This window comes from Camelina sativa, chromosome 8, assembly GCF_030686135.1.
Source record: "Camelina sativa cultivar CO46 ecotype springtype chromosome 8, ASM3068613v1".
In the NCBI taxonomy this organism is placed as follows: domain Eukaryota; kingdom Viridiplantae; phylum Streptophyta; class Magnoliopsida; order Brassicales; family Brassicaceae; genus Camelina; species Camelina sativa.
This window is the reverse complement of record NC_141887.1, coordinates 24,419,524-24,433,319: the sequence shown is the minus strand read 5'-3', so window position 1 is coordinate 24,433,319 and position 13,796 is coordinate 24,419,524. Positions and strand designations below refer to the sequence as shown.

Genomic DNA, 13,796 nt, shown 5'->3' with positions numbered 1-13,796 from the left:
CATAGAAGCGTTTTCCGCATGTAATCCTATCGATGGGTATACATAAGATTACTAAAACAAAAATGGGTTTATCATTTGATATGTATCAAAAGGTGGCTGCCAACATCAATAACATACATGTTGCAAAACTTTTGGGAGGAGACTTGCAGAGATATTTCATTGTCCGCGGCATGGTCTTTAAATGTGAGGTTCTTGGTACCATTAGGCGAATGGAAAAGGCAAAGGTGAGATTGCTTTGACCATTTTCTGTTTGTTAAGAGAAGAAATAGTTTGATGGGAACTATTTGCACCAGAATTCCTCCGCCATCTGTTCGACGATGAGAACGCGCCTGATACCATGATCGCCAACTACCGATTTGGGTTTATAAAAGAGTGTTTATAGTTTAGATGTTATAATAAAAAAATTATAAATAATGTTAAAATTAATGATTTTAAAATTGTTTTGTTTAGATAATATTGATTATTTTTGTTTGTTTAATTTCTTAACCCCTATTCGTAAACCCAATACCTACATAATTTCTTTTTTTTTTGACAACATCATACAAGATTAGCTTAGAGAAGCCAATTGGTAGGAAACTCGTTGACATAGGTAATTTGATGCGACTCTACTCTAGCACGACGCGCCAGCTTGTCTGCAATACCATTCTGTGAACGAGGGATCAAGACTAAAGAAAAGGAGAGAAATTCGTCCTTATCCGCTTCAATGTCATCCAAATACGTCCTAAATGCGGGCCACTCGGAAGGCGAAGACACCATCTTCACCAAATCAGAACAATCGGTGAGAAAAACAACATTCTCATTATCCGCTCCGATCATACATCTCATTGCCCAAATTAAAGCTTCCACTTCTGCATGAAGTGGTGATAGACTACGACGAAGGTTAGATGCACCCATAATGGGAGCTTCCCCCTCCGGGGGAATACAATACCACCCTCTGCCAGAGTACCGGTCCGTCTCTTTCCAAGATCCATCCACAAAACATCTACAACCATTTGCATGGTTCCTAACCGTCCTACTAGCAATATTCATATGACTAGTGGGTGGTCGGGGACCATTCTGTAGAGATATCCCAGGGGAATCCCCCCGTGCCGAAAACCAGAGTTTTGCTTCCTCCTCCGCTAGTCATAAAATCGCAAGCGGATTGGAATCCAAGTTGCTGAAAATTTTATCATTTCTAGCCTTCCAAATATACCAAAGGATCCATGGGAAAACATCAATCGAAGAGATCTGTTGGAATCTCCAAAATAATGAGTCTATGTTTGCATAGATAGAGTTTGAGGGAAACATGCCCGAAGAAACTGGGAAATGGGACAACGCCCTAACCTGTCTAGCCGAAGGACATACGAATAATGTATGGTTTATTGTCTCCTCATCACCGCCACAAAGAGCACATTCGCTTTCGCAACCCATACCGCGACGCCGTAGATTAGATGCGGTTGCTACACAACCTGTAAGTGCTTGCCACAAAAAGTGCCAAATTTTTGGTGGACACCGGAGTTGCCAAACAAAAGCTTGAAGAGATATAATATTTGGGCCAGAAGTAAGTGGAGAATCTACTGGAACCTATCTCAAAGCTTTACCCAGATTTAACTGTGTACATGTCAGTTTTTGTCAAGTGCCACCCCAGCCTGTCCGGTGAAAGCAAATTACCAAGAGGTAAAGCAGAAATAATGGCAACATCTTCCGGCTTGAAAAAGGCCGAAAGTAACGCCAAGTCCCAGGAGAGAGAGTTCCTGTCAATGAAAGTTTCAACTCGAAGCGTAGGATCGATAGACGATCCGGAACGTAGTGCTGGTCTCGGGAGTTAGGCAGGAATCCAGGGATCAGACCATACTAAAATGGAATCACCATATCCTACTCGTTTAATCAGTCCTTTGTTTACCAGAGAGCGAGCAGACACCATACTACGCCATCCATAAGACGGTGAGTAGGATTTAATCGGATCCAACGGATTGGAATGCCTATAATAACGACCTTTAAAAACCTTAGCAAACAAGGAGTCTGGGCTGTAACTAGCCGCCAGAGTTGTTTAGCCAACAACGCAGTGTTAAAGTCATCCAAACACCGAAACCCCAAACCACCCTCTATCTTATCAGTACACAATTTGTCCCAAGCGATCCAATGTAAACCGCGTGATTCCCCGGACGAACTCCACCAAAAATTGGAAATCGCCCTAGTGAGTTTTCGTGTGACCGTTTTCGGAAGGCGAAAACATGACATGACAAAGGTAGGAACGACAGTCGCTACCGATTTGATCATGATCTCCTTCCCTCCCTTGGAAAGTAGTCTGGCAGGCCAGCCACCCGTTCGTTTTTGTAAGCGATCCTGAACAAAGGAAAACATTTTTGTCTTTGAGCCTCCAAGACTTTCCGGAATTCCTAAATATGAGCTCATACCACCCAAAGTGGTGATTCCCAAAATGCCTTTTAGTTCCTCACGCAAGTTCGCTTCTACCTTGTGCCCAAATTGAACCGATGACTTTTGGAAGTTTATCCGCTGACCAGACACTCGTTCGTACTGCCGAAGAATCTCTAGAATAACCTCACATTGTTCCTTTTTGGCCCGACAGAAGAATAGACTATCATCCGCGAATAATAGGTGCGAAATCGCAGGGCAAGCTCTCGACACCCGAATACCTATAATAAGTTTCTTTAATAAAAATCTATAGAAATTGTTTCCTTAATTTGCTTTGTATTTTTTTTTTTTTTTAATATGATATAACATGACATATTGTGTTTTGATTGGTTAATTAAGAGGGGATGAATAAGAAAGGTTCCTAGTTCCTTTTGATGTGCACTTCTATTGACAATGGTCAATTGTGGTATTCAATAGGACGATAATAACTTTGTTGATTTGATACCCATGCAAGGCAAGTAAGAAACAAATCCTCTTTTTTTGACAATCTGTCCCAAAATACGAAAAACGACAACATATAATCAATTTGTAGCCTATCACAGTCCCTTAAGCTGTTCCAAAACACCTGTCAAAGTCGTCCATTTCTCAAATGCGCCAGCCGATGACACGAAAGCGAGCTTCGATGACTCTATATCGTTCTTGTTCACTGTGAAAAAAAGAATCAAGAACAAGTTTGAAGAAGATATTTACAATGTTGTAATGAGAGTTTTGATTCTTGTGAATAAAGAAGTTAAAAAGGATTGAAGAAGAAGACCTGATGTAATAAGAGAAGCTAATGATGAATTAAATGCTTCCACTTCTGTATTCTCTTCTGGGCTTGTACTCAACTGTCACAAGAACACAAAGAAGGATGCTTCAACAAACAGTAACAAAAAGTTATTTAAGAAAGTATACCTTACGTAAAGAAGCAAAGCAAAGACCTTTGTGAAAGCCAAATTAACGGTTTTGACCCATTCGGTATCGACGCCTTTCCCCAAAACCAAACCTGCAGCTGGCAGATCATTGTTCTCAATGGCTTGTCCTACTTTACTTAACTTGTAAACAAGATCCTGCAAATACCCTGTAAACTGTATCCTTTTAGGTTGAGAACCAAGATGACCAGAACAGATTTGTCCGAAAAAGAGTAAAACTTTTCATCAAAATGATTTAGTTCATGTTGGATTGGAGGAATATAAATTAAGCACAATCAGATTAAATTTTAATGTTAAGTAGCATTGGAACAGCCCAGTTACTTACGAATAACACAAAGAGAAAAACACAAAACAGTAAAAAAATTTCCATTAATTTGTTCTGAGTACTTCATGTGGCACTGGAGGAAAATAAGTTCAACAAAACCAGACTAGGGCTCAATGTAGATGGCATTGGAACAAGCCAATTAACTATGAAAACCATAACACAAAGTGAAAACGCATCTGTCCTTAAAAGAGTGAACTTTTCAATCAATTTGTCCTGATTACTTCATGAGGCATTGAAGGAAGAAGAAATGAAACAAAACCATTTACTTATGAAGACCATAACACAAAGAGTAAAACTTTTCCATAACTTCATATGGCATTAGAGGAAGATAAACGAAACTGAACCAGATCAGGGCAAAATGTAAATGGCATTGGAACAAACCAATTGACTCTGAAAACACATTTGTCCTCAAAAGGGGAAAACTTTACCATCAATTTGTTCTGAGTACTTCATGTGGAGGAATTGAAGGAAGATAAACGAAACAAAACCAGACTAAGGTTCAATGTAAATGGCATTGAAACAAGCCAAGTTAAACTATGAAAGCTAAAGATGTAACCTTTGATCATTTCAATGGAATAAAAATTTAGGGGAAAAATTGAAAGAAGTACCTTTCTCCTTTACAGCAGAATTAAGAACAGCTTGTCTCTCAATCCTCTTCTTCCGATCTTGCTTCACTTTCTCAAGAAGCTCTTCATCGTCATCAGCTTCAAGAATCGCTGCATTCGCGTCTTGTCTTCTTCTGTCGTTACTCACGAGACCAATCGCAACTAAGCTGCTCATAAACCCAAGCGACAGTTCCCTTCTGTTCCATAACAGAGACGATGTCTGGTTCTTGCTGTTTCCTGAGTATGCAATTTGGGTCTTCTTCGAAGACGCCGAAGATGAGAGAGTGGTGGAGAAGAATGGATTTAGCGTTGATGAGCATAGGAGTGATTTCGCCATCTTTTATGCTTCTCCTTCTTCTTCTCTTTGAAATTTCTAGTTGGCATTTTCGAAGAAGAATGTTTTTATGAGTGGATAAGGTCACCTTTGCTAAGATTGTGTTGCGTTGTGTTATTTTCCTCCAATCACTCACTCTCACTATTTTTATTTAAATTTTCTTCTTAATAATTTTAAAATAAAGAAACATAACTACTCATTAGTGTATTAGAGATTTTGGTCTATGATGTATTACTTGATCAATGATATTAACTTGCTAATCACAAAATTTCTGCAGGAACAATTAGGGTTTAATTTTTAGATTTTAAGGTTTAGAATTTGGACAAAAAGACATGATGTTTTAGAACACATTTAAGATTTCATTTGGTTGAAAATTCTAGTTGGGATATAAATCATATTAGATTAATGATTTCACAACAAAACCAAATTGGCCTCACCAAAATATATCCAACTTTTACCATTAACAATACAAACTTATAGATCCTACCCAAAAAAAAAAAAAAAGAGGAAGATTCTTTGAGGCCATAGAAGCAAATCCGTTAGTTACTTCCACCACCAAAACTGTCGAGACAAAAACATCTTCCTCATCCTCTTATTATAAGCCATGAAAGCTCTAGCTTTGACTGGATCACCATTCAGATATTCAAATGCATACATCTGTTTTGCTTCGTCCAACCCATCAATCTCCATCACTGCTTCCAACAAGTCCTCTGTATTGATCGAAGTTTTGCTTTGGTCCACTGCATCAGCTAGGCGACGAATGCTAGAAGCAACTGCAAACATTGCTTCTTGGAATGGATCCAAGTCTCGAGGACGTTTAGAAGGTTGTCTTACAGGATCTCGAGGAGGAGGAGGATAATCTTGAGACTCTTCATGCATATACTCATTTGCTCCTCCTGCGTATGACTCAGTTCCATCTGTATCACTATGTTCTTCAGAACTTGCTAAAGGGAATGAAACAGAGTCTTCTTCAAAGTGTTTTATGTCGTTAAGATGATGATTGCTTTCACTCTTCACTTTGCTATATCGACCTGAAGTTTGATAGTCACCACATACTGTTCTAAGTTCTTCATACATCTCAATTTGCTTTCCCCTAAATGCTTTTGCGTCTGGATACACCTGTTCCAACCAATTTGAAGTTGATAATGGTGCACAAAGAAGGATGATCTTTTAGTGAAAGAGCAGAGATTATGAGGGGATATATACACTTACAGCAATATATCTTTTCCAGAGCTCATCACTTTCGCAATCGATCATTTTTGTGCTCGAGTTCCACCAGAATCCGTCTCGACTAAGTATGTCTCTCATCACTCTGTACCTTTTCTTAATCGTCTTCAGGCGATTGATAACTTTTTGGCTATTGAGGTTTAGATTGAAACGAGTATTAACCGCAACACAAGCAGCAGTGTATGCACTCTCGTTGAAACATTTGTCTACTTTGTTCCCGTTTTTCGCCTGGACAGCCAAAGCTTCAATCAGACACTTGTCCATTCCAACAGACCATACAACATTTCTCCCCTTGTGCTTCATCTGTCTTCTCTGAACTGGAATGCCATATTGATCCATTCCTGATTCATTTATGTAAAAACCACGGAATATAAAGGATAACATGTCAGAAAGTGATTTGCCCATTTCATCACAAAGAGGAAGCCAAAGAAAAATTATAAAATGATCAATCAACAGAAGGTACAATTCTATGCACATCATTAATATCACAAACAAACAAAAAAAAAGCTTGGTTATTCACAGACACACAAACAAAGAGGGTACACTAAGGTTCCAATTTGATCATATAAATCTGTGTGTACTCCACAAGTGCAACGTCCAACAAAAAGTCACAGATTTCACATTTAGCAATCTTAAAAAATATCCAGAAATAACATCACCAGAGTGGTGACAGAAACAAATGCCACGGAGTTGTGTTTACAGGAGTGACCACAAACTACAAAGACTCTTCTGACAGAGAGGTTATCCAACCCATAAAGAACAAGATCACGGTAAATTAAAACGTGTACCAGGCACTAACGATGCTGAACAATGAAAAGCAAAACCATCTCTAGTAAGCGAGAGAGACTACACGGTATTGGCAAAACTAAACTTAGAAATCCACAATCTTCTAAATGTAGGTGAAGTAGCTACTTAAAAATATTTCAATCAAACTTTTAGTCTCATGAGATATTTAATGCGCATACCTTGGCAGAATCAGATTTCACGGACAGAGTGAGATCGGCGCCGGAGTCAAAAGTGGCGGAATCAGGGCGACATTTCCGAGAAGGAGAAGCTCGATTAGGGTTTGGTTTCTTCACCCTTTTTCTTATTTTCGAAAGCACTACAAAAAAGTCGTCGAAGAAATTTCCCAATTATCATCGCTTCGACAATACGGTGCGTTTCTTTGGAAAAAAAAAAATTAAAAATGGACCCAGACGAAGAATAAATCCCGTTTCGGTCTGATATTTTCTTTTGCCGTTTCCCGGAAAATTTCTTCTGAAACTTTTACTCTTTTTTTTTTTTTTTTTTTTTCTCCCCAGTCTCGGTCTACGTGGCATCGTCGGGTTATGAACAGTGAAAACTTCACGGGCCAAATACATATAAATAACTAATGGGCCGAGTTTGATGTAATTTCATAAAGCCCACTTAAAACGAACGGAACCGACCCGATTCTTCCGCAAGGAATTGTAAAACCCTAGCTTTCTCCTCTGTCTTATATATATTGCCGCCTGTAAACTCCTTCTTCTCTCAACTCATTCTTTTGTGCCGATGATGATTCCTCTTCTTTTTATCTCTAAGTTCGCTATGATTGATTCAGTTGTTTTTTTAAAAAGTTTTTTTTTTTTTTTTAAATTCTGTCGAATTTTTTTTTGAGTTTGATGTTGGTGGATAACAATTAGGGAATTAGGGTTTAGGAGTGAAGGCAGTGATGATGAAAAACTACCTATTTTATGATGCAATATACGCTGATTAGAAAATTTACCAATGGATCCTTCTGAGCCTTCACACTTTTTTATTATTTACTTTATTTTTTTTAATCAATTTTCAGTTTTCTTGGTGGAAAAAAAACTGTTTTTATTATTTGCTTTGTTGATGAGAAAAGAGCCAATGGAATGATGATATGATTATTCGGAAATATTGATTTATTCTGTCGACCAAAACTCAGACTACAATTATCTGATCAATTGGCTCTCCTTTCTTATTTGTTTTTTTTTTTGGTTTCGAATCAGATTTTCGTAGTTTTTTTTTCCGCCCTTTTTGTTTTTAACCACTAACTTGTTCGTGATACTTGCCTACTAGTCTTCGAGAGACGAATTGGAACGAGCCAAAGTCGAGAGAGGTTGTTTACTTGATTAAGCAGAACATACAGCTAGGTAATTTACATGGGACCAAAATTGAAACTTCAAAGATAAATTTATCAGGCAATTAATCAAAAATAGTTTGTCGTATCGTAAACTGACAAGATAAAAAGGATAACCCGGCGAGATACATTGTAGTTGTCCTCTTGAAGCTTTTTCAATTTAAAAGAAGTTGAAATTCTTTACAATTTCGCTATGGACAATGTTGGTTTACAAGACATAGGGTTTAAAAGTGACTCCAAAATTGCTTGAAAGAGCTGATGTCTTTGTTGTTAATATTGGGAACTTGATGACATTTACTCATTTAGAGCTATTTTTCTAGGTTCAGATGAAAAGAAGTGAACAAATGCGCAGCTGGCAATATTTGTTTCGTCATGTGATTTTTACTTTGCTTGTTTAGATTGCTGGTCATCTCAACGCCATAAGATGTTGATAAACCGTATTGGTTTTTAACCTTTTTTATGTCATGTTTGTCCGGGAAAAATAAAATTGGGGGAAGAATAAGATCAAAGTCAATTCTAACAATCTTCACCAAAATTTCGATTACAAAACTTATTCGGATATCCAATTTCGGCGGTTAATGGTAACATAATTTGACATTTGAAAAACTTTAAACCGGACTGAGAGATATAGTAGAGTTAATTTTATCGATCTTTTCAGTTTATTGTCTATCTCTTATGAATCTTTGGTGAGTTAATAATAATAATGAAAAATCTGTGTTCCAAGATGTGAAAATGCTAATTGAACCCTGACAGACAAGTATTGTATTGAAGATCAAAACGAACAAAAATCTCATATATTTGTCTCAACGCCATCTTTTGTTTTGGTTCCAATAAGGGTGAGAGGAAGAATCATATTTCCTCGATGGTTGTTGCTGTTGTTGTTGTTGCCCCCTCACGTTAGGATGGTTCCTACTTGGGCTATGATCAGGACTCCATGATTCATATCCTCGATTGCTACTCATGTACTGGTTATTCCCTTGGTAAGAAGAAGCTTGTGACGCCACTGCAATCTCGTTTCCTTGATGTGAGTAGTAACTGTTCTGACTCTGCTGCGACCTCCATGAACCCGACGATGTAGCTGTGCCCATTTGTCCTACCGCTTCCCTTACTGCATACGATGTTGTTGAGATTGGTTGTTGCTGAAGATGATGATTGTGATGAAGTTGTGGTTGCATTTGTTGTTGTTGTTGTTGTTGTTGTTGTTGTTGTTGTTGTTGTCTTTCCGTGTGAGACAATATGAGCGAGTTATTATATGCTGCTGTAGCATGTCGTGGGATCGCTTGTTCGTTTGTTGATTGCCATTGCATTGAGGTGACGTGAAGATGAGTACCCGATCTAGCAACTGCAGCACCGACTTGGTTTTGCCTAGAAAATGGATTCCGAATTGCTTCTTGTCCCCATCCACTCTGCAAAATTGGAATACACTTTTAATTCAATAAATAGGATAAGAAACAGTGAACATGAACATCTTGTAATGAAGGCATTGTACTCATCAGGTTACAGATCTAACAGCTGGGGAGGACTAATAAACGGTTTGGTGCTATCTAGAGCTTGTTGTAGTTCTTTTGTTTGTTTTTTCTATATATATGTGATTTTTCCCATCATTAATTAACCATATGATTTCATTTGGCAACAATGCTCTGTCATTAGGGTTCCCCAGATATGTCCAAGGAATTTGGGGTGTATAGGTTTCGAATAACGCACCATTCCAGGATTAGTTGCTGGAGTGGGAGATGGAAGAGAAACTTCGACCTTTTCTTCAACCTGCTTATTTGAGCTACTACTCGAAGTTGGTGCCCCAGTCTTAATCACATCAAGCAGTTTTACCATATCTTGGCCGCCTAAATTACTGGGCTTGCCAGAAGTCAGTGCATAAACAAGATCTGGGTTCTTAAGTAACGCAGCTAATAATTCGAGATCAGGTTCAGGACAGCTTAGAGATGATGAGGTTGTGGCAGCACCGGCAGCAGTTCTTCGTTCATCAAGTGATTCCTGTGGTTCTGTTGAACTTTCTTCCGGTGACTGTTGAGACGGAATTTCAGGTGTCAAACTGTCATCATAGTCCATTTCCCTGTCCCATGGTTCCTTAGGGTTCAATGGTATAGTTTGTAGAGACTGATATGTTGTTTCTCTTTCTCGCCGGTTTCTGTTTCTCTGAACATCAGCCTCCTTGCTATTACCACCAGCAGCTACTCTCCAGGCTTCATCAAGTTCCATTCCTGCAGAAATCTAGACATTAGAATGGGATCTGAACTACCACTAAAATAGAAGTGAACTAATGAAACATCCCTGAAATGTCACTTTCAGCTTATTCCATAAGTGGTCAATGAGATAGAAATCTGAAGAATGGTATACCTGGAGGTACATGCCAATCAATCTGTATTCTCTTGCAATTCTTGAGAATAGTTTGTGGACTCATTTTCACCAAAATTCCCACCTTATTAGAAATGCTTTTAGAAGGTGTTAAAAAGGGTTTTTTAATTTCATCAGTTTGTATCGGGACAATTATGGCTGGTCCATTAACGGGCTGAATAGCTGAAGGTACATTTGTATCTTCAGTCTTAGCTTCACTGTTCTGACTAGGTGGAAAATCCTTGGACGACTGAAGAGCCAATGGCTTCTCAGGAACAATGGTTTTCGAATCACCAATGGCACTTGGTAAAGCCTCCTTTTTACTATTCTTGCTTTGCATATAAAGGGCACGCATCTTTGCTTTCTGAATATCATCAGCAGACATAGGGCGGCTTCGAATTGAAGTTCCTATTCTTACTGTCTGAGGACTCTTTCCAGCAGCTTTTTGGCCTGGTTGTTCCACCATCTGTACTTTCCTACGTTCTTTGTTATCTGCTCCAAGCTAAGGAAACACTTTGAAGCAAAGAATTATCTGTGCTAGGAAAAGGACCATAACATGAAGCGAAGTATCTGGCTGCTCTTTTGACATGGCAGGTTTCACATGGATAATACCGACTCAATTACACAAGCAGTCTATGAGTTGAAAAAGCTAACTTTTCGAATGAAATGAGAAAATGTAAACATTTGGTGCTTCAAAAAAAAGAGGTCAAACATAAGGATACATGATGGAGTTGAACCAAGCATGTGTTTCTTGGTGGAATCATCTGCAGAAGTAAGTAACAATTTTGGACCCTGTGACGATTCAAACCTCCTGGACCAAAAATACAACCAATATTTCTGAGACCACCTAACCATCAAAAGGGTACATATTTTAGATGCAAGTAAAAAATCAAACTGATACCTGACATTCTCTGACCTTCCATTTGTAAGGCTAAGTATATCTTCCTGTTACAACGAAAACAGGTTTTATGGAACTGACGTAGTACAAATAATAGGAAAAGATTAATGTATGTCCCACTTACAGGATTACTAGTATCACCCATGATTTCAGCAATACTGCATAACAAGGCAGAATTCAATGAGTAAAAATGTCACTAAACAACAAAATTGGAGGTAAGAAAAAAGTATCTAGCCAACACATAAACTACAACTTGCCTCTGTTTCAGAAGCAATTGACTCTGCGAATCAATTTGCGAATTGTTACGATTCTGTTTCTTCATAGCTTGGATTTTAGCAAATAACTTGGTCCATCTTGATAACAAACCTTTTGCCCTGTTTGATATGTCTGATCTTCAAATCAGATAATGAAATCGAAGAAATCACAACACGAACTTTGGCATTAATGAAAGTAACACAGCATTTAAGTTTATAAGAAATTACACCTGACGTCCTATAGAAACGAAGTCCATTGACGCTTTGCAATATGGCTGACATATTTTCAGGAGATGCTTTGTGAAGAGGCAAATGACAAAGAACCTGCGTGCTATATATCAGTTATCCATAATACAACAATTTTTAGTTTCTTTTCAGCAATCCGGCTGCAAGTATATTAATCTAGTACCTTCAGGATAAGGAGTAAGACACTTGTTTGCTCTTCAGCAGCAGCTTGACTCAACCATGTTGTAAGTATCAAAACCCCTCCTTTTGATAAAAACCTGTGCACACACAGAAAATGACAGTAAAGATGGGAATACAGAAACTATAAAATATATAAGACATTGAGTGAAAGAAAACACTCAATTAGTACCAGATCAGTACGGAAGAATCTTGTATCTGCATGATCCACTCCATTAATTTCACTTGGCCTGAAAATGTTTCTTCTTTACGCAACAGAGAAAATATATTCTCAACAAAGTATTTGTCTGAGTCACTGATGTCGGGTGGAATATCCTCGGGTGGCATAAGTGCCACTGTTTCACCTTCACCCCAACTTAGAGAACATGCCTCTGGATGTACAGAGTTCAAGGGAACGGGATCAACATGATTTGTGGCATTGTTATTTTCCGTAACACCATCACCTTGTAGAGCATCTGAATTGGACAAAATTAGCTTCTCTCTTGAAAGCCTGACCTGTTTCCTTACCCTTGTCTTTTGAGTAACAAAAAAATCTCGAACCTGCCATTGAAAGAAATAATAGGGATACCACCAAAGTCTCATGAGCACCTCAACATGACAGATCAAAACTGACATATAATTCAAAAGGCATCGCCAAACAGAGTACTTATCAAGAAGAAGAACAATACCTGGGCGACTGTGATGCCAAATAGAGCACTTATCTCCCGAGATTCCCTCTTACTAATAGCATCTTTAACTGCGAAAACTGCTTGTAGATACTTAGCAGCCTTTGGATTCAACAAGTCTCTTGGCCGCTTTCCTGAAATATTTAAAACTTCATCAGATACGAGGTATCAAGTAAGCAACAGTTGGGTGTGCTTGTTTAAGGAACACATCAACAACAAATTGAAACACTTTCTGTGATACGCCTTCAAGACAAAGAGAAGAAGAAATGATATCATGAAAGGATAGCAGTGACAAACTTAGTATACGAAAACAAACTAAAAATGCTTGAAGGAGACTGAGGGGAACAAAATCAGTCCATATGCCCGGTAATATGCATGATTATGCCAAAAGATCCCACGAATCCAAACAAGACTCACCAATTTTAATGGACAACGCACCAGCAGCCTGCAAAAATAGAAGCAAAACAGAATCAATGCCTTTAACAGAGATGATACAAATGATTACTTGAAAAGGGAGAAGTAACTTCTAAACAGCTGAACCATCACCATTACAGTACGAACCCACATTTACAAACGGGACCAGAAGTTAAACTGTGAAGCAAAGCTTTTATCACCGAAGCTAACCAATTCACAGAAGAAGCAACGAGGTCGAGCTATAAGAATGTATACAAAAAAACACCTCTATGTTTGCTAGACTCAATACCCTTAAACCCGATTAACTTGTCCTTCTCAGCTTTGCCCATATCGCCAAAAAACACCATTACCCAAAACAAATAAAGAAAAGAACTTCCGATACCATATAACATCAAAAACGATGACCAACCATTTCTTGCGCGAGGGGGTTAACGCCGGTGAGTTTGCATTGGGCAACGACGACATCTTGGAGCTGATCGATCTGGCTATGGAAAAGCTCCTTCTGCGAATCCAATAGCTCCATCAAAGACTCCACCGAGCTCCCGATCTCTATCTCGTCATTGAACGCGTCCATGGCCGCCGACGGAAAACTCGAAGACCAATACGCAAACTGAATTCAAAATGTGCATCAGCAAATGAATATACGTCTGTATCTAGGACTCAGTGATTCAAACGTCGTGGTGAGACGATGAATTCTATGAACATGGCTACCTAATTTTCTGATTCTCGGAAAAGAAAAAAGTAAATAAGTTTGGGTTTACATTTTCGAATCCGAGTTAGGGTTTGGGTTTGAGTAAAGGACAGCAAAATAAGGGGGCATAAAAGTAAATAAGTTACTACTATAAAAAAGA

The 13,796-nt window shown here is 38.5% G+C and overlaps 4 protein-coding genes and 2 non-coding genes across 8 annotated transcripts; 2 read left to right on the top strand and 4 right to left on the bottom strand.

Moving 5' to 3' along the window:
• Positions 1-552: 552 nt before the first annotated feature.
• LOC147940413 (uncharacterized) lies at positions 553-1,029 on the bottom strand. The gene has a single exon (XM_087461293.1). The coding sequence runs from the start codon at positions 1,027-1,029 to the stop codon at positions 553-555; it is 477 nt and encodes a 158-aa protein (XP_087317419.1).
• Positions 1,030-2,829: 1,800 nt separating this feature from the next.
• Positions 2,830-4,716, bottom strand: LOC104707843 (chloroplast thylakoid lumen protein). Its single transcript, XM_010424275.2, has 4 exons — positions 4,260-4,716; positions 3,336-3,475; positions 3,170-3,242; positions 2,830-3,061 (listed from the first exon to the last, which is right to left on the bottom strand). The coding sequence occupies exons 1-4, from the start codon at positions 4,591-4,593 to the stop codon at positions 2,952-2,954; spliced, it is 657 nt and encodes a 218-aa protein (XP_010422577.2). The 5' UTR covers positions 4,594-4,716; the 3' UTR covers positions 2,830-2,951.
• A 254-nt stretch (positions 4,717-4,970) lies between these two features.
• On the bottom strand, positions 4,971-7,151 carry LOC104707842 (uncharacterized). Its single transcript, XM_010424274.3, has 3 exons — positions 6,783-7,151; positions 5,803-6,158; positions 4,971-5,709 (listed from the first exon to the last, which is right to left on the bottom strand). Exons 2-3 carry the CDS (start codon positions 6,154-6,156, stop codon positions 5,134-5,136), a joined length of 930 nt encoding a protein of 309 aa, XP_010422576.2. The 5' UTR covers positions 6,157-6,158; positions 6,783-7,151; the 3' UTR covers positions 4,971-5,133.
• Positions 7,152-7,495: 344 nt separating this feature from the next.
• On the top strand, positions 7,496-7,584 carry LOC147940412 (small nucleolar RNA R41). The gene has a single exon (XR_015564910.1). It is a non-coding gene; the product is annotated as a small nucleolar RNA R41 (small nucleolar RNA).
• A 100-nt stretch (positions 7,585-7,684) lies between these two features.
• LOC147940411 (small nucleolar RNA Z155) lies at positions 7,685-7,765 on the top strand. The gene has a single exon (XR_015564918.1). It is a non-coding gene; the product is annotated as a small nucleolar RNA Z155 (small nucleolar RNA).
• Positions 7,766-8,612: 847 nt separating this feature from the next.
• On the bottom strand, positions 8,613-13,788 carry LD (Homeodomain-like superfamily protein). 3 transcript variants are annotated; one of them, XM_010424273.3, is made up of 13 exons: positions 13,355-13,788; positions 12,949-12,976; positions 12,535-12,665; positions 12,039-12,406; positions 11,853-11,946; positions 11,674-11,767; positions 11,447-11,576; positions 11,314-11,347; positions 11,193-11,236; positions 11,014-11,102; positions 10,295-10,783; positions 9,644-10,158; positions 8,613-9,345 (listed from the first exon to the last, which is right to left on the bottom strand). In XM_010424273.3, exons 1-13 carry the CDS (start codon positions 13,517-13,519, stop codon positions 8,743-8,745), a joined length of 2,784 nt encoding a protein of 927 aa, XP_010422575.2. In that variant the 5' UTR covers positions 13,520-13,788; the 3' UTR covers positions 8,613-8,742. The 3 variants fall into 3 exon arrangements, with proteins under 3 accessions (XP_010422575.2, XP_087318201.1, XP_087318200.1); XM_087462075.1 differs by having other exon boundaries at positions 11,447-11,563; positions 13,355-13,786; XM_087462074.1 differs by having other exon boundaries at positions 11,447-11,581; positions 13,355-13,736.
• Between the last annotated feature and the right edge of the window lie 8 nt (positions 13,789-13,796).